The sequence below is a fragment of the Vitis vinifera genome, chromosome 5 (genome assembly GCF_030704535.1).
Source record: "Vitis vinifera cultivar Pinot Noir 40024 chromosome 5, ASM3070453v1".
Classification (NCBI taxonomy): domain Eukaryota; kingdom Viridiplantae; phylum Streptophyta; class Magnoliopsida; order Vitales; family Vitaceae; genus Vitis; species Vitis vinifera.
The window spans coordinates 10,239,559-10,265,168 of NC_081809.1; the positions used below are offsets into that span (position 1 = coordinate 10,239,559).

Here is a 25,610-nt window from a genome sequence, read left to right on the forward strand (position 1 = left end):
ACAAGACCATGAAAAAATTTTTTATTGAAAATGAGCCAATGGAATATAAGGACCAAACTCTTGAGTCTATGATAGAAAAAGATAAGTGCACTAAATTAAGTGAAGACATGAGTCTTTCAAGGAGTTCAATTTCTAAATCAGTGAGATTGCGTTGGAAATTAAGATTCGAAGAAGAAGGGTAGAAATTTCCAAGGACACCAGAGATGGAAACATTTCTCACTTAAATAACTCTGTAAAGACCTACAAATTGTGAGCTCAAAGGTTGATCTTCCCACCATAAATCTTCCCAAAATCGAATTCTCTCCACATTCCCTACCACAAGACGGATGTACGAGGAAACGTACTAAAAGACTTAAGCAATAGCCTTCTAAGGACATCTATGTGATTGTCTAACCATAATGTTGGTGTCCCATCCATTAGTATGTGTCCCATAAATGCTTGAATCATCTAATGCCACAGGCCAAAACTTTCCCTAGGGAACCTACACTTCCTTAAGAGAGCATGATTTCTCAAAGTTGTCTTCCCTATTCCCAACCCTCCAAACTCCTTTGGTCTACACACCACATCTCAACTTATAAGATGATCTTTCTTATCCTCCCAATCCCAGACCATAGGAAATCTCTTTGCATTTTCTCAATCTTTAAGGCAACTGATGTTGGGACCTTGAAAAGAAAGAGGAAATAGCTAGGGATGTGAGACAAACAGGACTAAATTAAGGTTATCCTACCCCCCAAAGACAAGAAAGTCTTCTTCCACCCGTTTAACCTCCTCGAGATTCTATCAACCATTGGGTCCCAAAATCCTATCGTCTTTGGGTTCCCACCTAAAGGAAGACCCAAATAAGACAATGGTCACTCTAAAACTCTACATTCAATAATTGAAGCCAAACTAGAAGTTAACTCTTGGTTTACATTAATACTAGACAAAGTGCTCTTCTCTAAATTTATTTTCAACCTTGACAATTGCCTAAAAACTAACAAAATTAGCTTGAGGTTCTATAGAATTTTTGGAGAAGCTTCAAAGAATAAAATGGTGTCATCTGCAAATTGTAAAAGAAACACTAATCCTCCCCAGACCAACTATGAAACCCTCAAGTAGACCCCTCTCCTCCACTCTGATCATCATCCTACCTAGGACATCTACTACAATGGTAAAAAGGAAAGGAGAAAGAGGGTCACCTTGTCTCAATCCTCTAGTGGCTTTAACCCAACCTTTGGCATTTCCATTAACTAAGACTACAAAACTCGTTGAAGACAAGCAACCCCTCATCCAAGATCTCCATTTTGTGTTAAAACCTTTCCTTTCAAGCACATGGTCCAAGAATCCCCAATCCACATGGTTGTAAGCCTTTTCAAAGTCAATTTTGAATACCACCCCCTCCTCCCCCGACCTCTTTTTCTCATCCACCACTTCATTGGTGATCAATACTTCATCCAGAATTTGTCTCCCTTCAACAAAGGCTCCTTGAGACAAAAAAAATTGTTTCATTAAGCACTCTTCTTAAGCGCCCTGACAAGACTTTAGCTATTATCTTATATAAACTTGTAACCAAGCTAATATTGACTTTTTTTTGGTACAATGACAATGAAAGTGGCATTGATGCTTTGATTTATTATCCCATTACTGTGGAACTCCTCAAACACTCTCAAAAGGTCCTCTTTTATCTCTTCCCAACACTCTTGATACACTGCAATGGTAAAACCATCCCCGGGACCTTTTCCTTGTTCAGTTGGAACACCATTAGGCGCACCTCCTCTTCAAAGAAGGCATGCTCTAGCCAAGCAGCACTCTCTCCAGAAATGGGTGACCACTCATATTTCCATTCTCCAAGAAGCACCTAAGGGTTTGGAGTAGAGTTCTCTTTAAAAGTTCAATATCTCTTCTGAAATAGTTTGATTATTATCTAGAATTAAACCCTCTTCAGACACCAAGGAATTTGTGATTTTCCTTTTTCGTCTCCCATTGGCAACTCTATGAAAGAACTTAGAGTTGCAATTTCCTTGTTTGATCCATTTAACCCCAGATATTTGCCTCCAATGAACCATTTCCTTTAACAAAAAATCTTCTAGATCCCTCTTTCTAAAGGCTCCCAAAATGGAGATCACAATTCAAGTTCCCTTCTTGCTCAATTACATCAATCCTTGCAATGTCTGAAAGAATATTATTCTTTTTCTCTCTTGAATCACCAAACACCCCTCTATTCCACTCCTTCAACTTAACTTTAACAAACTTTAGTTTCCTCATAAATCTATGACCTTCCCAACCATCATCCTAACACTCCTGCCACCAACATCTAAATCTTTCCTTAAAATCAAAATGGAGCAGCCACATATTCTCAAATCTAAAAGGAGTTTCAATGCATCTTCAAGACATTTTGCTTCAATGCATTGATAGTGATCAAATTCTTGCCATAGATTTTTCAGCATATTAGCATATTTCGTGACTGTCTTGTTTCCCATTTTGCTACTCCAATCTAGACATTTATTTCATATACTTAGGCTACATCTAATGCCTTTAAGTATGTGTGGTGAACAACATCCCAAACGTCTTTAGTAGTTGCTAGGAACATACATGTATAACCGATTTTAGGAGTCATTGAGTTCCGCAACCATACCATAATCATTAGGGCTTACTCGTCCCAAGCATCAAACCAAGGATCTCTTCTCTTTAGTCTGGTTCCCAGGAAATGACTTAATTTCTATTTTCCCTTTAGAAAGGTACAAACAAGTTGTGACCATTTCAAATCATTTTTTCCATTAAGTTCGTATGTCGCTTGAATATTCTACCTTTCTCCTGTGATATGACTGGTTATGACTTCCTCAGATTAAGTGGTAATAGCAAGAGTTTCCGATACTTTTGACATTTTTTTTTTGAAATATATTATATAAATAAAAAAATAAAACTGAGGGTTTAAATAACACATTGAATCATGTTACAACCCTAGCTGATAGCAATCAGGAGTAGCAGTGGCCTTCATCGGAGATCCTAAGGTCTCAACCTCCTATTGTATCGACAATGCAAGGACAAAGGTGGTCTATGGGGTCTCCTGTTACCTTCGCCATGGGTTTGCAATCTGTATCTGCAGTGATAGTTACAAGGATGGCAGTGTGAGCCTAAAGTTGCAGCAAGCCAAAGATGAGGGTGCCGACGTGATCTCTGTTTGCAACAATGGCACGACAATGATGCAAGGTGGAGACAAGGGTGACAATGTGATTTCAATAGTGGCGCAACAACAATTTGAGGTAGAGATGAAGGCAACACGATATGTGTTCGCAATAATGGCGTGATTCAAACAAAAGGGAAACCCTTAAAGGTCGACACTGAACTTTGAACTTGGTGATGAAGGCTAAAAAAAGCTTCACTTCTTGATTCCCAGTTTTACGAGCCTCAAGCTCTTATACCATGAAAAATCTAAGGAATCAAAGGAACAAAGAGAATAAATTTTTTTCCTTGATTTCAACATGTATAACACCTCATATTTATACAATTATTCGTAGCACCAAAAAATAGAAACTTTCCTAACCTAATTACATTAAATCTTCTTGATTACGAGATTGTCTAATTCTCTCTTTAATTACCAAATTATACAACTATAAGCTCCCTAATTTAGTCAATTTGTCAGTCTACATATAGATTACTCTCTTCCATAGGATGTAATGTAAAAAACAAGAGTCACAAACTCAAGCAAACATACAATTTTTACTTCAATAAGGCAATTACAAGGAAAGACTCCCAAAGCATAGAAAAGAACAACACTGCAAAATAATAATAATAATAATAATAATTATCATTATTATTATAATAGTAATTATTATTATTATTATTATTATTATTAATAAATAAATAAAAAGAAGAAAAAGGAGGAAGATACCTCATTTTCTTTGATTCAAGAAAATTATAAAGTTCTGCAGCACCTACACCATATGCCACTTACTATTAAACATAGATCAAATATAAAATTCACAAAGTATAGCAACCAATTCCTTCAACAAAAAAATGATAGCATTGAAACGGAATTCTGATAGTGAAAAGTGGGGCACAAAGATAACTACAAACCTTGAGCCTCCTATTTGTTTAAAATTTGGAAAATTAAGATCCTCCCATCTATGCAAGAACATCAAAAACTTAAAAGAGTTTTTGAAAACTTCCAAGTATCAATGCTCTTAGATCGAAACTACCTCCTTGTGTGAATGAAAAAAGTATATTAAAAATAAAAACTAGGAACCAATCACTATATCATCCTAGGAAAACCAAAACCATTGTTTAAAATTTTGAAACACAATCAGAACTACCAAAACTTTCTTGTTCCGTAAAGTACTCGAGCAAAATGCAAAGGAAAGTTTTACACAACTACATAAAAGTACAAGAGTTGACCTCCATTAGGTAAACCATGAAACATTGTAGCCCCCCCCCCCCCCCCCCCCCCCAATCACTTAAATTAAGAGCTAAAAAAGGACATAAATTACAATCAAATTTGTCAACACTCCCCCTCAAGCTAGTGCAAAGACCCAACTTGTCAACAATCTAATGAAAAATTGTACCAGATGATCCTTTAGTGAGCACATTGGTAAACTATTTAGAGGATAAAAATGCATAGAGTGCAAACTTGTCTTGAGTCCAATTTTTCCTTGAGAAATGTCTATCCACTCCCACATGTTTGGTCTGATCACGATGGATTAGATTACAGTCTATATGTACAACATCATTGTCACTTCCCTCAAATCTAAAAGCATTAATTTCAATCAGAGCAATTCCCATATCCCTTAAGCCATAACCCTGAATTCTGCTCTACACTAGAGCGAACAACCCTAAGTTGTTTATTACTTCTCCACATAACTAAATTCCTTCCTAAGAAGGTACACCAGCCAACAATCGACCAATGGATCCAGCCCAATTGGCATCGATTTAAGCATCTAACTTCAACTCTGTATTTTTCTAAAATACGATTCCCTTGCCTAGTGTCCCCTTCAAGAATTTGATGATTCTCTAAACTGCATCAAGGTGTGATCTAAGCAAGGCATGCATAAGCAGATTTACTACACTTACTGCATAGGTTATATATGACCTTGTACATGTCAAATAGCTCAGTTTTCCAACCATTCACTGGTACATCCTATGATTAACTACTTCTTCCTTTTTTTTCTCTTAACCTGTGGTTAAGCTCTATTGGAGTATCAATACGCTTGCAGTCAAGCATAACTATTTCTTAGAGAAGATCTTGGGTGTATTTTTGTGGAGAAATGAAGATCCCTTACTTAGATCTAGCAACTTCAATTCCAAGAAAATACCTTCAATTGTCTAAGTCTTTGATTTCAAATTCTTTTTCTAAATAAGTCTTTTTTTTTAATCAAAAACAAAGATATATTTTTATTGATTAAAAGAAAGAGAGAAGGAGGAGGGGTCATTCTCTCAAAATACAAAACTTGATCAAAGTAAGAGTATACACATCCACTATGAATTACAAACCGAAAGCTAACATAGCTGAATAACATTAACTGGAACTCCCCTAAAAGCAATGGTACAAGAGGCCCAAAGGGAGGAGTAGAAATGAAGTAGGTTCCATAACATCTCTTCCATTCTCCATCTATCCTCAAATATCCTAATGTTTCTCTCTTGCCATATAATCCAAAGAATAGTCAGGCAAGCAATTTGCCAACCTCTTGAAGAAGACCTCAATCCTCTAAAAGTGATAAGCATCATATCTTCAATACTCCTCGACAGCACCCAAGCCAAATTAGTTAGACTGAAGAGCTTATGCCATAAACCCAAAGTTAAATCGAAAATGTAGAAAAAGATGGTCAATCAATTCTCCACTTCCTTTGCATAATCTACACCAATGTGGACTAAGGGATTTGTAGGGTCTTATCATCCGTAGCAACTCATTGGTGTTCACCTTCTCGTGCACCACCAACCAAGCAAAGGCCTTGACCTTTGAAGGGGCTTTTGATTTCCAAACAAAATTGGACAGAAAGAAAGGGATTGGATTTGAGGATTTGGATAAGGTCATAAAGAAGGATTTTACTAAGAACAAACCAAATGAGGATAAAGACCAAGCCCTTGAATCTACAGCGATGGGAGACAAGCACACCGAGGTGAGTGAAGACATAAGTCTTTCAAGAGAATCAATTTCAAAATCAGTGAGGTTGCGATGGAAGTTAAAATTCCAAGAAAGAAAGTAGGAATTATCAAGGACAATTGAGATGGTGAGATTTTTCACTGAAATAACTCTATAGAATTTTGAAAATTAACACAAAAGTTGACTACTCCATCATAAATCTTCCGAGAAACGAATTTTCTCTCCATTCCCCACCACAAAGCGAGTATGTGGGGCAAAATCCTAAAAGACTTATGCAATAGCCTTCCAAGGACATCGGTGTGACCATGTAACCAAAATGTTGACATCTCATCCATTAGGATGTGTTCCATAAATACTCGCAATAACTTGATGTCAAAGACCATAACTTTCCTAATGAAACCTCTAAATCCACTTCCTTAAGAGAGGCACTATTTCTCAAAGAAAGTTTCCCTATCCTCAAGCCGCTTTAACTCTTTTGGCCTACACACCACTTCCCAACTAATAAGATGATCTCTCTTACCATCTCCAGTCCCAAACCAAAGGAAATCCCTTTACATTTTCTCAATCTTTGATGGTATTCATGTGGAGAGAAAATATGTAGAAATGTGGGTCAAACATGATTGAATTAAGGTTACCTCCCCCTCAATAACAAAAAAACCTTTTTCCACCCCGTCCAACCTCCTCGAGATTCTATCAATCACTGGATCCCAAAATCCTATTGTCTTTAGATTGCATCCTAATGGCAGACCTAGATAGGAGAGAGGTCATTATGAGATTCTACAATCAAGCATCATGGTCAGTCTAAATAACAACTCCTAGCTAACATTAATACTAAAAATAGTGTTCTTCTCTAGATTTATTTTCAAACCAAATAACTAACGAAACCAAGAGGATTATTTTCCGAAGAGGCTTTCAAGAAAAAAAAATGGTGTCGTCTACAAAATGTAGTAAAGACATTGTAACCCTATCTTTTCCTACAATGAAACCCTCAATTAAACCTCTAATCAACATCCTACTTAGAACATCCGCTACAATGGTAAAAAGAAGCCTCTAGAAGCCTTAATCCACCCTTTGGCATTTTCGTTAACTAGGACTGCAAACCTAGTTGAAGAAAGGCAACCCCTTATCCATGACCTCCATCCTATGCTAAAACCTTTTCCTTTCCAGAACATGATCTAGAAAGCCCCAATCCACATGGTTATAGGCTTTTTTGAAATCAATTTTGAAGACCCTTTCCTCCCTCGACCTCCTCTTCTCATCCACCACTTCATTTGGTATCAACACTACATCTAGAATTTGTCTCCCTTCAACAAAGGCTCTTTGAGATTTAAGGATTGCTTCATGAAGAACTCTACATAATTGTTCTAATAAGACTAACTATAATCTTATATAAACATGTAACCAAGCTAATGGGTCTACAACCTGAGATTTTGATTGTTTGACTCTTTTTCTACCCAAGAGAATTGAAAGTGGCATTCGTATTTTGATTTATTATCCCATTACTGTGGAACTCTAAAAACACCCTCATAAGATCCTCTTTGATCACATCCCAACACTCTTGATACACTACAATAGTAAATCCATCAAGGCCAGGGGCTTTCTCCTTGTTCAGTTGGAAAACAACAAGGCGTACCTCCTCTTTAGTGAAGGGATGGTCTAGCCAATCAGCACCCTCTCTAGCTATGGGAGACCAAGAAACGCCTAAGGGTTTAGAGTAGAGCTTTCTAAAAAAATTCAGGGTCTCTTCTGAAAGGATTTCAATGTTGCTTAGATTTACCCCCTCCCTAGACACCAAGGTACTTATTTGGCCACTCTATGAAAGAACTCAAAGTTGCAATCACCTTCTTTTATTCACTTCACCTTTGATTTTTGTCTCCAGTGAATCTCTTCCTTTAACAAAATATCCTCTAGGTCCCACTTCCTTAAGGCTCTTAATGTTGAGAGATCCACAATCAAATTTCCTTCCTACTGAACTGAGTCCATCCTAACAATGTCTGAAAGAATGTTATTCTTTTTCTCCTTTAAATCTCCAACATCACTCTATTCCAAACTTTCAATTTAGACTTAACAAACTTTAGTTTCCTTATAAATCTGTGGCTTTCCCAACCATCAACCCAACACTCCTACCACCAAAAGTCTAAAATTTTCCTTAAAATCAGAATGGAGCAGCCACAGATTCTCAAACCAATTTTCTTTCCTTTCTCTGCACCTTCGTCTTTGTCTTCATCAGCACAAACACAGCAGCTCGCTCCTTTCATAGTTAACGGTTCAACCAACCCACAGAATATCCTTTTCTTTTGCTGCCAAACTCTTTCCAAAACACAATCCCTTTGTTTCCCCACTTTTTCTTCTCTTTAAAGAGAACCCAGAAGAGCTTCAAGATTTTCTCAAACACCACCTAAAAATCAAGCTTTCAAACCCCTCTTCTTTACTATTATCTTCACTGCACAGCCTTCCCTGTATTCTGTTGTAGCTAACCTCCTAAATATCAGAGAGAAAACTCCTCAAAAAACCCACAGCTTATTCATTTACCAGTTTCCCTCTCTCTTCATATCACATTCACTCCTCTACCCCTCTTTCTTCAAAGCCCTAGCGAAAAAGAAAGTTACAAAACCCTGAAAACCTCTTTAAAAAACACTTGAAAACGAGCCCTCAAAACCCTCGAAAGAGAACAAAGCTTCAGGCCCCCCTCAAATACACAACCCTTCTTCCGCAACAAAACCTTAATGAATGGAAATGAGAAAGAATAGAATCAAGGCAAAATAAGTCTTTTTTTTTTTTTGATAGATAAATAGTTTGATAACCATGATAAGGCAAAATAAGTCTTTAATTCCATCATTTCTTCAATGTCATCACCAGTCTCAATAATGTTGTCTACATATACAATTAGGGCAGTGACTCTTCCAATAAAGGACCTTTTATGAATAAGGTGTGATCACTTTGACTTCGAAAGTACTCCCTCTTTAACATTGGCTTAATGAACCTCCCAAACCAACCTTTTAGTGACCATTTTAGACCATAAACAGATTTTTTAAGCTTGCATACCTTATTTTTCCAAGATTTCTGCTCATACCCTGGTGGAATATTCATATAGACTTCTTTAAAGTCTCTGTAGAGGAAAGCATTCTTCACATCAAACTACTGTGAAGATCAATCCTTATTTGCTGCCAAGGATAAAAGAATTATTATTGTATTCATTTAGTCATTGGTGCAAATGTCTCATGGTAGTCTATTACACATGTTTGAGTGTACCCTTTGGCCATTAGCCTCACCTTGTATCCGTCCAAAGTGCCATAAGTACTATCCTTAACCGTAAAAATCCACTTGCAGCTCATTGACTTTTTTCCTTATGGCAAATCAACAACTTCCAATGTCTGGTTTTTTTCAGTGTTCTCCTCCTTATTCATCGCCTCCCTCCATGATTTTAAGGTTGGAACTTCTTAGACAGATCTGGGAACTTGCTGCGACAGAACTTGAGAAAGAAAAGCTCAATATTTTTTATTTTTTTTTTTTATAGGAAGAGAAAAGCTCAATATTGGGGTGATAAGTTCTGCATTGATACAAAGTTAAGACATGGGGCCCTTTTCTAAGAGCAATGGGCAGATCAAGGTCATTATTAGACTGAATTTCTAAACTAGAACCAGAATTTGGATTATTTCCATTATTTGTTTCAAGGCTGATGATTGGAGTTGGTGAGGTGATGGACTTTTTCCTCCTAGAATACAGGTTGAAAGTTGGAGTCTTAAGTCTCTCAGTTTCAGTTTCTTGATTTGTGGGAGGACTTTCTAGAGGTGCAGTAACAGGTTCAATGTGCAGAAGGTCACAAAGAAGAGAATTAGAAATAGCACTTAGGGCCATAGTCTTTGCCACCTTCCATAGTTTCCACAACTCAATTATTTCCATCTATGATCTTTCCATATGTTTCTCCAACATCCATAGTTTTTGAATTTTCCAAATTCCACCACCTATCTTTCATTTTTTAATCATTCTCCTCCTAAAGATAGGAGCCCCTAAAATAAGGCTCATTCTCTACAAATAAAATGATATATTTCTTCCTTATGGGAGGGGTTGTAGAACACACTTGTGTATCTTTTTTATGAGGAGTGCCCTAAGAACATGCACCTTACAACTCCAGGATCAATTTTTTTCTAGCAAGTGTTGTTTGATATGTACATATGAGACACAACCGAAGACTTTTGGTGATAAGGATCCAACTCCTTGGAAATTTGGAAATAAGGTGATGAGCTTTTTTATTACTGTCTAAAATTCAAGAACTTTTGTTGGCATCCTGTTGATGAGATATGTAGCCATTAAGACAGCTTCCCCCAGTAGTTTTTCAACACTTTCATTTGGAACAAGAGCATCTGAGCTACTTCCTATAGATGCTTATTTTTCCTCTCAGCCACCCCAATGGTGCAAAACACTCACATTCCAAGTAGTTTGTTAATTCTTAGTTGAAGTACTACTTGCTATTATCAGACTCAAGTGTTCAAAGTACTCCCCCCCTTCCAATAGTTTTTAGGCACTTCATTTGGAACAAGAGCTTCCGAGCTACTTCTAATAGATGCCTAGTTTTCCTTTCAACCACCCCAATGATGCAAAACACCCTCACGTTCCAAGTAGCTTGTTAATTCTTGGTTAAAGCACTCCTTAGCACTATCAAACTTGAGTGGTTGAATTTTAGGCCCAATTTGAGTGCTAACTAATTTGTGGAAAATAAGGAAACTGAATGAGACTTTCGACTTGGATTTCATTCAGGAAACCCAAGTGTTTCTAGTGCAAACATCTATAAATGTAAAGAACGAGCAAGTTCCCAAAATATTTTACACAAATAAAGACCCTAAACATCTAAATGAATCAAACTAAATGGAAAGACAAATTGCAATTCTTTTATTGAAAGATTCACTTGATGATGTTTAGTAAGAGTAGATGATTCATATTGGAAATTACAAATATTATTATTTTCCAACAAAGAAGACAACTTTTTCAACAAGGAAAATGATGGGTGTCCTAAACGGTTGTGTCAAAGAAAAATCTTATCATAATTGGTTATATGGGTTGAAACTAAGTTTTGAGATCCTAGACTACCACTCCTCCAATTGGTCCCCATGTGGTAAAGTCCATCTTTCAACTTACCATGCCCAATTCTTCCCCAAACTGTCTGAAAGCAACAACGAGTGAACTTAACAAAACAATTTGGGTTATTTGTGATCTTTCCAATAGCAAACAAATTGTAGTTTAAGTTTACAACAAGAAGAACCAAATTTAGGGACAAGGTGGGTGAGATTTTCATAGTTCCTTGACTAGCTATAGATGAAAATAATTCATCAGCCACTTAATTTTTTGTTTTCCCAAACATGGTAAGTAACCAAAGAAAGGCACAAAATTGCTTGTCATATGGTGTAAAGCACCTAAATTCATGATCCAAGTATTAGAATAATTTTTGGATGAAATTAAAACTTTTGTACCTGATTAAACCATGGAACAAGAACCTGAATTTGGAGTTGAGGTTGTGTCGTTGTCCTCAAGGTGGTTCAGCAGTCTCCTAAGTCTTTCAGTATGGAGGCTAGAACAAAAGGTGGAAATGACAGGTCGTCTAAAAAAACTAATGACGATGAAGGCCATCAAAAAAACTCTTAAACAAGGATTAAATAACGAAAATCACAGAAATATCAATAGTTAGATTTTATAGAAATATCAAATGAAAATTCAGTCAAAAAATATTTGTAGATGGAAATTGATCAAAACTCATAAAAATGTTAGAAAAAACTCCAAAAAATGATAAAATACTTAATAATACACGTATTAAAGTTGTTTTACTAAAAAAAATAATATACATGATAAAATTTGTGACATTAGATGATGGTATGTCATACTTGAAAATGTATTTAATATTAAAATGATGATTCATGCGTCTACTCAGAATAAATTTAAGGATATAAAAAAAATGATGATATATTTATAATAATTTTTTGTTTAAGAATGTCAATAGTCTTATTAACAAGTTTATGCTTCCTTGTATTTAATTATTTTACAAAAGATTAGAAAAACACTTATTTATAAGACTACCTTATAGTTTATATATTTTGAGCAATTAGTACATTGGAGTTTTTAAATAAAATAAACAAAAATTAATTTCTTTATTTAAGTTTGATTTTAATATTTCATTTTTGGTGTAAAAGTCATGCTTTAAAAGAATACACACACACACACATATATATATATATGTTATCCTTAAATATTGTAGTTGTGATCGTAAATATTATAAATTATATTGAAACAATTATTGCATAAATGGTAAAATATGATTGCATGAAGCAAAGTTGCAAAAGCCAAAAAATAAAAAATATATACATTATATTTAAAAAAAAAATTAAGGGAGAAAAAATGTTTTTGCCCAAAACAGTTATCTTTTTCATTTTATAGTTTTTCCAACCAAAATAGACTCCAAACATATCAAGATGTGAGAACCTTAGCTCTAGTTTCTCTACAATCATGACTTTCTCTAGCAATTGGATCATGTATCTGAAACACAATTCAACTTTACTCAATGCCCTAGAGTTCTAAGTGTTTTGCCCAACGACATGTTGAGATTTTTGATCCATAATACAGATTGGCTATACCTAGTCCCAAGTTCCAAGTGTTTTGCCACACAACATTGAAGCTAAGATTTCAAAAAGAACAATTAGGATAAAATCCCAAAATTTTCTAAAAACTCGAGAAAATCAAGATAAAATCCTAAAATTTCCAAAAAAAGGCTAAAAAATCGAAAACTCGTTGGAAAATTACAACTTTTTGTCGGGCGGATTTGCTTCCCATTTATCAGTTAGAGGCAAATTGATACCTAATTTATTGCTTGATATATCGGCAAATTTTGCCAACATTTTAATCTATTCTCCCAAAGAAGCTAGATAGGCTCTAGTACAAGATGATCCCCTAAACAATGGTGTTGGTTATACAAGCCTTCCTCGCATAAGGAGCAATTCCTCCAAGCTTGTCCCACTCCATGACGTCTCAACTTCGTCTCCACTTTGTTTCCACCCTACTTCAAAGGCATTCCAATTAAGACATAACTATAGTTGGCTAAGTTGGGAGCAAAGCACATGCACCTAACATTCTAAACTCCTAAAACAAGGTACTATAATATGGAATCTTTTACCTAATTTCCTATTAAGTTGATAATGGTGCATGATAAATTCATGAAATGCTTTGGGAGATTTCAATTATAGATTGTCTGAAGGAAAGCTTTGTATGAGATTTAAAGGCCAACTTTCTACCACCCCTAAATCTTTTAAAAGTCATAAAAAACCTCATCTTTTCTCTAGCATTCAACCCTTGCTTTATTTTTTTTCCTTTTTACATCCAAAAGAAATAATGGACAACCCATTGTGGTGGACTATGGAGTGAGGGTAAGCTTTAATAAACCCAAAATCCTGGTGAAAGCAAGATTAAATTAAAGGTCTCTAGTACAAACACCCCCAAGGACTTCATGAGGCTACCGTACACCTTCAACCTTGTTCTTTTTCTACCTTCCCCATTCATCTTTAACATTCTATTGCAATCAAAAGACCACCACATAGAACAAAGCATCAACTAACAAACCTAATAATCACAACTGCATTGAAAAGAGGGAAAAATAAAATAAAAGTAACTTGTGATTCTTGTTTATGGATGAGCAAAAAAAAAAAAATTGACTGGAATGGCACATACAAACTTACAAAATCCAAATCACATCAACCTCATTAAATAAACAAACATCCATGGGATTTAAGGGAGGAAGGAGTAGTCTTTAAAATAGATTTTGAAAAAGACTATGATTGTGTGGATTGGGGTTTATTGGATCATGTGCTAGAGAGAAAAGGGTTTAGCACAAAATAGTGGTCTTGGATGAGAGGCTGCTTGTCTTCAACAAGTTTTTCAATCCTAATAAATGGTAACGCCAAAGGATGGGTTAAAGCAACCAAAGGTTTAAGACAAGAAGATCCTCTTCCCCCCTTCATCATCACCATTGCAACTGATGTCTTAAGTAGGATGATGCTTAAAACAGATGCTAAAGGGCATTATAGTGGACAGGTATAGAACTAGAGTATCTCTTTTACAATTAGCCAATGACAACATTTTTTCTCTAAAGTGTCTATGGAAGACCTGCAAAACCTCAAGTTAATCTTGTTGGTATTTAGCCAATTTTTTAGGCTAAGGATTAATTTCAATGAGAGCACCATCTCTGGTATCAATACAAGTCAAGATTGGGTCTCTAGTTTGTTTTTTATGTTTGGCTATAAAGTTTCAAACTAAATTTTATCGTATATGGGTCTTCCTTTAAGAGGGAATCCACTGGCAAGAGGATTTGGGATCCAGTGGTTAATAGAATCTCAAGGAAACTAGATGGGTAGAAAAAAACATTTTAGCCTTTGGGGGGAAGAATAACTTTAATTCAATCTTGCTTGTCTCATATCCCTTGTTATTTCTTATCTATTTTCAAGATTCCAACATCAATAGCTTCAAAAATTGAGAAATTGCAAAGGGATTTTCTTTGATCAAGAGTTGGGGAGGGTAAAAAAGATCATCTAATATGTTGGGACATAGTACATAGGCCAAAGGAGTCTAAAGGTTTTGGGGTTCAAGAAGACTGTTTTGTGAAATCATGCTCTATTAGGAAAGTGGCTATGGAACTTCCCTAGCAAAAGTTCTGCCCTTTGACATCAGGTTATTTTGAATATTTATGAGACACATCCCAATGGATAGGATGCCAACATTTTGATAAGATGGTCACATCAATGTCCATAGAAGGCCATTGCACAAGTTTTCCATGATTTTTCTCCACATATCTATTTTGTGGTGGGTAATAGGGAAGAATTTGATAGAGGACTTAGAAGGCCTCATGCGGTCTCTCGATGGATTGCATTTATCTCTTTCGGTTCCAGATGCCAGATTTTGGCCCTTATCTTCTTCAGGGCTTTTTTCAGTTAAATCCTTCTTTCTACCTTTATCTCAATTTTCTGGATCTCCTCAGGTTTTCCCTTCTAAGTTCGTTTGGAATTCTCAAGTTCCTTTCAAAGTGAAGTCCTTCGTCTGGTTAGTGGCACACAAGAAGGTGAATACTAATGACATGCTACAAGTGAGAAGACCCTACAAAGCCCTTAGTCCTGATATTTGTATTCTGTGCATAAAGCATGAGGAATCAGCAGATCATATTTTTCTTCATTGTTCTTTGACGATTGGGTTGTGGCACAGGTTATTTCAGTTAGCTAAGATGGATTGGGTCCCCCTGAGGAGCATCCTTGACATGATGTCCATCAAATTTAATGGATTTGGTTCTTCTAAGAGGGGGATAGCCTTATGGCAAGCTGCAAGCATCGCTCTTATTTGGATTGTGTGGTGGGAAAGAAATGCGAGGATTTTTTAGGATAAAGCAAGGAATTCAGAGTTTCTTTGGGACTCTATTGTTTTCCTTGCTTCTCTTTGGGCTTTTTGTTCCAAGGTTTTTAAGGGGACTCCCCTTAATGTAATACAACTTGATTGGATAGCGGTGTGTACTCCATAAGAAGTGGTCTTTTTAGAGTGTTCGCTTGTTTTTCAGTATAATTTACTATAGTTTAGCTTTCTTTGGCGGGAGGACTCCTTATCCTTCTTTTTGTACTTATTTTTATCTATCAATAAATCTACGTGTCGTTTCCAATCAAAAAAAAAAAATAGGGAAGAATTTGTTTTTAGGAAGATTTGTGATGGGAAAATCAAAACCTTTTTGTTCACAATTTGCAGATCTTTATGAAGTTTCCATTCTAAAAAATATCACCATCTCAGCAATCCTTGACAATTGTTTTTCTTCTTCTTTGTCTTAGGATATGAACTTTCATCGCAACCTCACAGATTAGGAAACTAAGAGTCTTGAAAGGCTTATGTCTTCACTCACCCTAATCCATTTATCTCCTTTTATCTTAGATACGAGAGCTTGGCCACTATCCTCCTTAGGTTTATTCTCAATAAAATCTTTCTTTTTTGCCTCCAATTTATTATTTTCAGGTTTGTTGTTTCCGACCAGATTTGCATGAAACTCAGGCTTAAGCTTTTGCATAGTTAATCGTGCACAAGAAAGTGAACACCAATGACATGTTACAGTTGAGAAGATCTTACAAATCCCTTAACCCTGATCATTGCATCTTATGTATGGTACAAGTCATTTAGTCTAACCAAGATGGATTGAGTTCCACCTAAGAACATATACGACATTGTGAGTGTTTAGTTAAGTTGGCAATTCTAGACAAAATTTCTCTCCTTCTTTGGCAAATTCAAAAGCGTGGTCTTTGTCATCTTCAGGCCTGTTTTCAATGAAATCTTTTTTCTTGACCTTGTCAAAAGTCTCAAATCCTATCTTGTTCCTTCCGGCCAAGTTCTTGTGGAGTTCAAAAGCCCCCTCAAAGGTTAAGGCCCTCGCTTGGTTAGTAGCACATGGGAAGGTAAACACCAATGACAAGTTGCAATTGAGAAGACCCTACAAATCCCTCTATCCTCAATGGTGCATTCTTTGCAAAGGAAATGGAGAATCGATAGACCACCTTTTTCTTCATTGCCCTGTTACCATTGGACTCTGGCACAAGTTGTTCAATCTAGCAGGGTTGGCTTGGGTTCCTCCAAGGAGTATTGAGGACATGTTGGTTATTGCTTTTAAAGGATTGGGGAACTCATTAAGAGGCAAGACACTTTGGCAAATCGCTTGCCTTACTTTGTTATGGATGGTATGGCAAGAGAGAAACAATAGGATCTTTGAGGATAAGAGGAGAACAGAAGAGATGTTATGGGACTTGATTCTATTCTATTCCTCTCTTTGGGCCTCTTGTACTGCAGCTTTTAGAGGAGTTCCTCTAAGTGTTTTACAACTCAACTGGACTACGGTTTGCGCTCCAAAAGTTTGAGTGTTGGGGTTTTTCTGTGTTTTTAGTTTTCTTTAGTTGGGTGTTTTCTCTTTTGTTTCAGTTTTTGTTTTGTGAGAAGGACCTCTCATCCTTCTCTTGGTTTCTTGTCTTTCTCTTGTATCTCTTCTTTCTCCTGTATCTTTTCCTCTATTAATATACTTTTCTTCGTTTCTGATCAAAAAAAAAAAAAATTCTAAATGTCTCCTAACTCGGTTTTTCTAAATCCTTCTTCAAACTACTTGTCTAATGAAGATCTAAGTTGTTAAATTTGCTAAGAGACTAAGGTATGTAATTGAGGTTAGAGCTGAATGAAATTGAATCAACCATATCTTTCGAATTATTGTTTTTCTTAAAATACCTTTTTAAGGAGATAGGAAGGCTTGGGAAGCATTTTTTTTACTAAGTGTTCAAAATGCCTTGTTCTAGGATTGATCTAGCTTCATATTAGATCGATTCAGATTGCAATTTCTTGATCTTATTTCATCTGTTAGATCAAAGCTTTCTTTTAACTTAAAAAGAAAAATATCACTTCCAAAAAGACAGAGATACTAGTAGTCGTTCCCCCTTGTGCTCTCTCTTTCTTACCAAAGTTAGGGTGTTTGTTTGCTAAGAAAATCTCATTTTCTTCATGATTTTCAAGTTGTTTTCCACAAATTTTCTTGAGAAAAAATAAGTTAATTCCTTCAGTCATTCATCTCTTAATTTTTAGCTATTTGGGTTTGGATGAAACCCATTTTATTTTTGTGTGGATTCAAGAAGAGGCCGAGATCAAACTTGGTGTGGACTCCAAGTGTGCTCCGGAAGAAGGCATGAAGCGGAAAGTGGAAACGTGTTAGTCAAGTGATTCATGAAGGATTAGTTCGCTTGAACTAGGTAAAACCTTATATTCAGTTTTTGTTTTTCATAGTGGACGTTTTTTATCGGTTGTAGGTCTATGGTTTTTTATTTCTTCGGAGGTTTTCCAAGTAAATTTTGGGGTCATTGCCCCTCTTTCTCTTATTCTATTCCTTAATTTATTTTCAGTGTTAGTTTTCATTTATTACTTATGGATATAAGTTGAATGGATGAACAATGCACTAAAATAGGTGTGATCTTCTAAGGATGTCATGAATATTTTTTTCTATTTATTTTGCTATAGATATTCAGTGGAAATTAAAATTTGTGTTATTGAGAAATTATTCTTATGAACTATGTTGGGGAGTGTTGAAACATGTGCATGTGACTTGCATTTGAAAATTATTGGGAGAGTGTTGTTGCATTCATACTTGCATGTGACTTCTACTCTTATTGGAAAGTATTTGAAGAGATGAGAAATTTTATGGTAAGATAATATGTTTTTGAATTGGTTGAAAAAACCTATTCACCCCCGTTTAGGTGTAGGCCATCATTGAGATTCACCTTCACACATAATGACCATCTCTTTTAGAGATTTTGAGAGTTCTGTTAGAGGCATGACCCTTTGAAAAATTGTTTGCCCCACTTTGCCTTAGATCATGTGGTGAGAGAGAAATGTCGGGATCTTTGAGGAAAACTGGAGGGCGATAGAAACATCGTGGGATCTACCTAATTTCCATTCCTTTTTATGAGTTTTTTGTCCTACTGGATTTAAAGGCACTCCCTCAGTATTATTCAATTGGCATTTGGCTTGTAATTAAAAAGGGGTGGACAACAATTAGAGAAGCTTACAGAGGGAGACGAGGGGATTTCGCGCTGCAATTTCGTAAATAAGGTGTGTCCTCCTTTCTCAGCTTTATCCGAGCAGGGTCTTCCTTTGGTTGGGGCTTTTGATCCAAAATTTCTTCCCGACTCCTCTGTTTCTTCTGTTCGTCCTTCTCGTAGTCATCCTTTTTTTTTATTCCGTTGGAGTCAAGCCTTGGCTTTCAGCGTGGTCTCTTTTCAATTTCTCCTGTTGTTGATCTCAGTCGTCATGGTGGCGTGTCCTGTTCTGAAGGTGTGGCGTTTCCCCTAGAAACCTCTAACTGAAATTTTAAAGACTGCCCTTTCCTTGGGGAATCACTCAATAACCCAAAGGAGCTTTGTGTCTCAGGCAAGGCTTCGTCCCCAGAGCTAGAACCTCCCACCCTCCCGTTGGAAGGTTTTCAGGTTGAGGGACTCACACCTATGAAGATGGTCAAGGTTCAATCGGTTTTGGAGAGTTTGAGCATTAGAATTGTCAGAGATAATGGAAAAAGTGCGGAAGTAGAGAGCAAGAGTACTCTTTCAGCGGATAAGGTTTATTTCAGAAGGAAGAGGAAAAATGACTCTGGAACCCGATGAGAGGATTAGGTTTGGTTGCTGGTTGTGCTGGGTTGTTTTTGTTTACATGAAGATCTTAAGTTGGAATACAAGAGGATTAGGTTCCAAGAAGAAAATGAGGACCATCAGAAGGTTTTTAAGTACTCAAAGTCCAGATGTTGTGGTGCTTCAGGAAACAAAGAGAGTAATTTGGGACAGGAGGTTTGTGAGCAGTGTCTGGAAAGGCAGAAGCTTGGAGTGGGTTGTTTTTCCTGCTTGTGGGGCTTCAGGGGAGATTGTGATTTTGTGGGATTAAAATAAGTTCAAGTGTACAGAGAAGGTGTTAGGATCTTTCTCTGTAACTGTGAAGTTGAACTCTGGTGAGGAAGGGTCTTTTTGGTTAACCTCAATGTATGGCCCGAATAAGCCTTTGTGGAGGAAGGACTTTTGGTTAGAGCTTCAAGATCTGTATGGTCTGACCTTCCCAAGGTGGTGTGTAGGAGGGGATTTTAATGTTATCAGGAGGATCTCTGAGAAGATGGGTGATTCTAGGTTAACATTCAACATGAGGTGTTTTGACGAGTTTATAAGGGAGAGTGGTTTGTTGGATCCCCCACTAAGGAATGCGGCTTTTACGTGGTCAAACATGCAAGTTGTTCCTATATACAAGAGATTGGATAGGTTTTTGTTTTCTTCTGAGTGGGATTCTTTTTACTCTCAAAGTTTTCAAGAGGCCCTTCCTAGATGAACCTCTGATCATAGCCCAATTTGTTTGGAAACTAATCCTTTAAAATGGGGTCCGACTCCTTTTAGGTTTGAGAATATGTGGTTGCTCCATCCTAAGTTTAAAGAGAAGTTTAGAGATTGGTGGCAAGAGTGTACGGTTGAAGGTTGGGAAGGTCACAAGTTCATGAGGAAATTAAAGTTTGTTAAATCAAAGTTGAAAGAGTGGAATATAGTGGCCTTTGGAGATTTAAGAGAGAGGAAAAAGCACATTCTTTCGGACTTAGGTAGAATTGATCTAATTGAACAAGAAGGGAATTTAAATCTTGATTTAGTATCGGAAAGGACCTTAAGAAGAAGGGAGCTAGAGGATTTGTTATTAAAGGAAGAAGTTCAATGGAGACAAAAATCTAGGGTCAAGTGGATTAAAGAAGGGGATTGCAACTCTAAGTTCTTTCACAGAATGGCCACTAAAAGAAGAAGCAGGAAGTTCATTAAGTCTCTGATTTCTGAGAAGGGGGAGACTTTAAGTAACATTGAGGTTATCTCTGAGGAGCTTGTAAATTTCTTTGGGAAACTCTATTCCAAACCTGAAGGTGATTCTTGGAGGATTGAAGGAATTGATTGGGTCCCTATTTCCGGAGAGAGTGCAATCTGGCTAGATAGGCCTTTTTCTGAAGAGGAGGTACGAATGGCAGTTTTCCAATTGAATAAGGAAAAGACCCCTGGCCCTAATGGCTTTACTATAGCAGTTTATCAAGAGTGTTAGGATCTGATAAAAGAGGATCTTATGAGGGTGTTTCTTGAGTTCCACACCAAGGGGGTAATAAATCAAAGTACAAATGCGACATTCATTGCTATGGTGCCTAAGAAAATCCAAACTTTTAAAATCTCATATTATAGACCTATTAGCTTGGTTACAAGTTTATATAAGATAATTGTTAAGGTCTTATCAAGGCGTTTACGCAAAATTCTTCATTAAACAATCTCTGGCTCTCAAGGAGCCTTTGTTGAAGGGAGACACATTTTGGATGCTGTGTTGATAGCCAATGAAGTGGTGGATGAGAAAATAAGGTCAAGGGAGGAAGGGGTTAGTCTTCAAAATCGATTTTGAGAAGGCTTATGATCATGTGGATTGAGGGTTTTTAGATCATGTGCTACAAAGGAAGGGGTTCAGCCAGAAATGGAGATCTTGGATAAGGGGTTGTTTGTCTTCATCAAGTTTTGCAACCCTAGTTAATGGAAATGCAAAGGGTTGGGTTAAGGCCTCTAGAGGTTTGAGACAAGGAGACCCCCTTTCTCCTTTCCTTTTTACTCTAGTGGCAAATGTTTTAAGTAGGTTGATGATCAGAGCAGAGGAAACTGGGATAACTGAGGGTTTCTTTGTGGGGAGGGATAGGACTAGAGTGTCTTTGTTACAGTTTGCTGATGACGCCATCTTTTTCTCTAAAGCCTCTATGGAACATCTTCAAAACCTCAAGATTATCCTTTTGGTTTTTGGGCAAGTATCTGGTTTAAAAATCAACTTAGAAAAAAGCACCATTTCAGGTATTAACACTAGGCAGGAGTTGTTGTCTAGTTTGGCCTCAATTTTGGATTGCAGAGTGTCAGAGTGGCCTTTGTCTTATTTAGGTCTTCCATTAGGAGGGAACCCAAATACAATAGGCTTTTGGGATCTGGTGGTTGAGAAAATTTCGAGGAGGCTAGATTGTTGGAAAAAGGCCTTTTTGTCTTTGGGAGGGAGGATTACTTTAATTCAGTCTTGTCTGTCTCACATCTCTAGCTACTTCCTCTCCCTCTTTAAAACCCCAGCATCAATAGCTTCAAAGATTGAGAAGATGCAAAGGGATTTTCTTTGGTCTAGGGTGGGGGAAGGGAAGAAAGATCATCTTATCAGATGGGAGGTTGTTAGTAAACCAAAGAAGTTGGGAGGTTTGGGTTTTGGGAAGACTTCTATGAGAAATATTGCTCTCTTAGGGAAATGGCTTTGGAGGTTCCCTAGAGAAAGGAGTGGTCTTTGGCATAAGGTTATTGCGAGTATATATGGGACACATCCTAATGGATGGGACGCCAACATGGTGATTAGATGGTCACACAAATGTCCTTGGAAGGCTATTGCTCAAGTTTTCCAGGTTTTTCCCCTTTTGTCCGCCTAGTGGTGGGTAATGGGGAGAGAATTCGTTTTTGGGAAGATCTTTGGTGGGGTAACCAAACTTTGTGTTCTCAATTTGCTGATCTTTACAGAGTTATTTCTATGAAAAACCTCACTGTCTCAAATGTCTTTGGCAATTCCTTTCCACTGTCTTTGAATTTTAACTTTCGCAGTAATCTTACGGATTCAGAAATTGATCTCCTTCAGAGATTAATGTCCTCCCTTAGTTCTATGTTTTTCTCTCCTTCTTTGGCAGGTTCAAGAGCGTGATCTTTGTCTTTGTCAGGATTGTTTTCAGTGAAATATTTTTTCTTAACCTTGTCAAAAGTCTCAAATCCTATCTTGTTCCTTCCGGCCAAGTTCTTGTAGAGTTCAAAAGCCCCTTCAAAGGTTAAGGCCCTCGCTTGGTTAGTAGCACATGGGAAGGTAAACACCAATAATAAGTTGCAATTGAGAAGACACTACAAATCTCTTTGTCCTCAATGGTGCATTCTTTGCAAAGGAAATGGAGAGTCGATTGACCACCTTTTTCTTCATTGTCCTGTTACCATTGGACCCTGGCACAAGTTGTTCAATCTAACAGGGTTGGTTTGGGTCCCTCCAAGGAGTTTTGAGGACATGTTGGTTATTACTTTTAAAGGCTTGGGGAACTCATTAAGAGGCAAGACACTTTGGCAAATCGCTTGCCTTACCTTGATTTGGATGGTGTGGCAAGAGAGAAACAATAGGATCTTTGAGGATAAAGGGAGAACGGAAGAGATGTTATGAGATTTGATTTGATTCTATTCTTCTCTATGGGCTTCTTGTACTGAAGCTTTTAGAGGAGTTCATCTAAGTGTTTTACAACTCAACTGGATTGCGGTTTGCGCTTCAAAAGTTTGAAGATTGTTGGGGTTTCTCTTTGTTTTTAGAGTTCTATTGTTGGGAGTTTTCTCCTTTGTTCAGTTTGTGTAGGAAGGACCTCTCATCCTTCCCTTGGTTTCTTCTCTTTCTTTTGTAACTTTTCTTTCTCCTGTATCTTTTCTTTTTTTCTATTAATATATTCTTCTTCATTTCTGATCAAAAAAAAAAAAAAAACAATTAGAGAAGCTTTGATCGGTCTTGATAAATAGCCATAATTGGACAAGTTTATGTATAAGTTTAATTGTATAGTAGAGGAGCTTAAATCATATTCTGATCAGATTCTTGTATTCTGTGGGAAGATCCCTCATCCTTCTCTTGCTCTTCTTTTTATAAATATACACTGTATTATTGTTTCTGATAAAAATAAATAAATAAACAAACAACCACGCAATTTACGCAAAACTCAATAACAATCCAAATCAATACTCAATTATTAGAAATGACGAAAAATTAAACCAGCAGCACCCCTCTTGGTTGCTGAGAAATCTAGGAAAAGAAAGGCAAATGCATCCATAGCTTATTGCAATCCAAACAGTTTATGAAGCTCAATTCACAGTACACAAAAATTCGCTTCCTTTTTTTCCCGCATTTTCCCAGCAACCAAACAGGTTTTCAAAGGAACAACAACCAACCTGGCATAATCTGGAGCCGATCGAGGCCCTGGCGCTCAAAATCAGCGATGGTTTCATAGGCCTTGCGCTGCTTCTCGGGGCTCCAATTCTCAATTTGGTGCAGTATATCGATTCCAGTAGGGTTCTTGGCTTTAACGGAGAGGTACTCATCTTCGCCGAGGACGGACCTGTACATTGCCGGAAAATCGATGACGGGGACCGTTAGGGTTCCGTCCATATCGAAGACGACACCCCTCAGGCGGGCCTTACGAGGGATGGCAATGGAGCTAACGGAGCTGACAGAGGTGGAAGTGGCCATTAATAAGAAGGGGGATTTTGGGTGGACGAAGCAGATGGCTCTGGAGAGAACAAATTGCATGGCGTTGGATTTCGTGTTTTGGGCTTCTAGTAGCGATAGTGCGGGCCATTTGAGTTTTTGTCGGACCAAATCGTGTAAAAGTGTAATGTCTGAAAAATATGGATGAATCGAGGGGCGTACAAAAGTGGGTTTCAATATTTGGGGGAAAATAATCCCCCGCTCATGCACTAGAGTAGTAATAAATAGTAAATTTTCAAGATTACCCATCAATCAGTTCAAAATGGGTTGCCACCTAAACAAGATAATATGATAGGCATACTTACTTACTTATTTTTACCTAATAGTAACAATGTTAGTAATTAATCACTATCACTTTAACATTTACATCAAATATTCTATTGAAGATAACAATATTGTTTTTACCTAAAATTAAAAGTAACAATATAAGTTTGCCCCTTGTTAATTATTTTGCACCATATATATATACTACATATACACAAAATATTAAAACAATACTTCAATTGAGCATTTTTAGGAGATAATTTTCAAAAACCTTTTGAGCCTGTTTTTCTATAGCATAATCCTTTTTGTATTTATATAGGAAAATTGGGTTTGGAATAGAAGGACTTTAGGAAAGACATTGGCAGGGATGATTTTTTTAATATTGTTTTCAGTGATGAGTTTATAGTTTGATGAAATATAAATCTCATAATCTAGGTCTCTTGAAATCATTCTTGACCTCCAATGATGAATTTACTTTTTGAAGCTGATTTTAGTACAGGGCAAAGAGTCCTCTATACCAAACAAATGGTGTTTTCAATGATTGGCTTTGAGAAGGATGAAGTGTTGGGCTGGATAGAATCAGTTTGCACAAGATATGGGAGAATTAGTTAATAAAGTAACTCATAATCCATGAAGAAAGCAGGAGTTAGTTCTATTAATTCATTGTTGAATTTAATTACTATTGGTCTATATTTGTCTAAGTCAATATTGGCCTTGCAAATACTGCAAGTAAGAGCACACTTACAGTCATGTCTTTCTAATGAAATTTTCCTACACAAGGGATCAAGTTTTGGACATTCATTATTGGTGTTGTCATAATGAGTATACCAAATAAAACTCATCCCTTCAATAGTAACTCCAAAAGTACTACAATCAACAATTAATTTCATTATATGCTCTTGCTTGGCTTCTCCTATAGCCAAATCCAAAGCCAATTAAACCTCTAATAACTCCTTCAAAAATTATACAACATACAAATGGTACTATTCAAACAGAATTTGGTCCAGTTTCAAAATGTTCATTTACTTAAGATTTTCTATCTACAAGACCTTCTAGTTCAAATACAAATTTAAATAGTGTCGACTTGGTTGGCTGATAAGCTGAGTTGAAGTCTTGCTCTTGTAGAAGTTGAATTTTTCTTGAATCTCATGAGGAAATATGGATTCTAGTAGACTGAAGAAAGTCTACCATTTTTAAAACCAAGTCGAAAATTTGACATTATAGCCTCTTGAAAACGAAATAAACCATGAATGATGGTAGCTTTATAAGTAAAATATATTGTACCAAGCATCCATATAGTCTATGTAGTTATAACTCATGTGATGCAAGGGTTGACTAACTGCTTTGCAAGTAAATGATAATATTCCATGTAAAAATCCATGGAATTCTTAGTCTG

At 36.7% G+C, this 25,610-nt stretch overlaps 1 protein-coding gene across 2 annotated transcripts in view; it reads right to left on the minus strand.

Annotated features, from left to right (window-relative positions):
* LOC100244268 (haloacid dehalogenase-like hydrolase domain-containing protein At2g33255) overlaps nt 1–24,105 on the minus strand; it is a 47,849-nt gene extending 23,744 nt beyond the window's left edge. Inside the window, exons 1-2 of one of the 2 annotated variants that reach the window (XM_059736943.1) lie at nt 23,635–24,105; nt 3,872–3,914 (exon numbers count right to left, since the gene is read on the minus strand). In XM_059736943.1, the coding sequence (XP_059592926.1) occupies nt 3,872–3,914; nt 23,635–23,992 (401 nt within the window). In that variant the 5' untranslated portion in view covers nt 23,993–24,105. The remainder of the gene's footprint in view (nt 1–3,871; nt 3,915–23,634) is intronic. The other variant, XM_002282453.5, reaches the window with a different exon arrangement.
* Nucleotides 24,106–25,610: the final 1,505 nt, after the last annotated feature.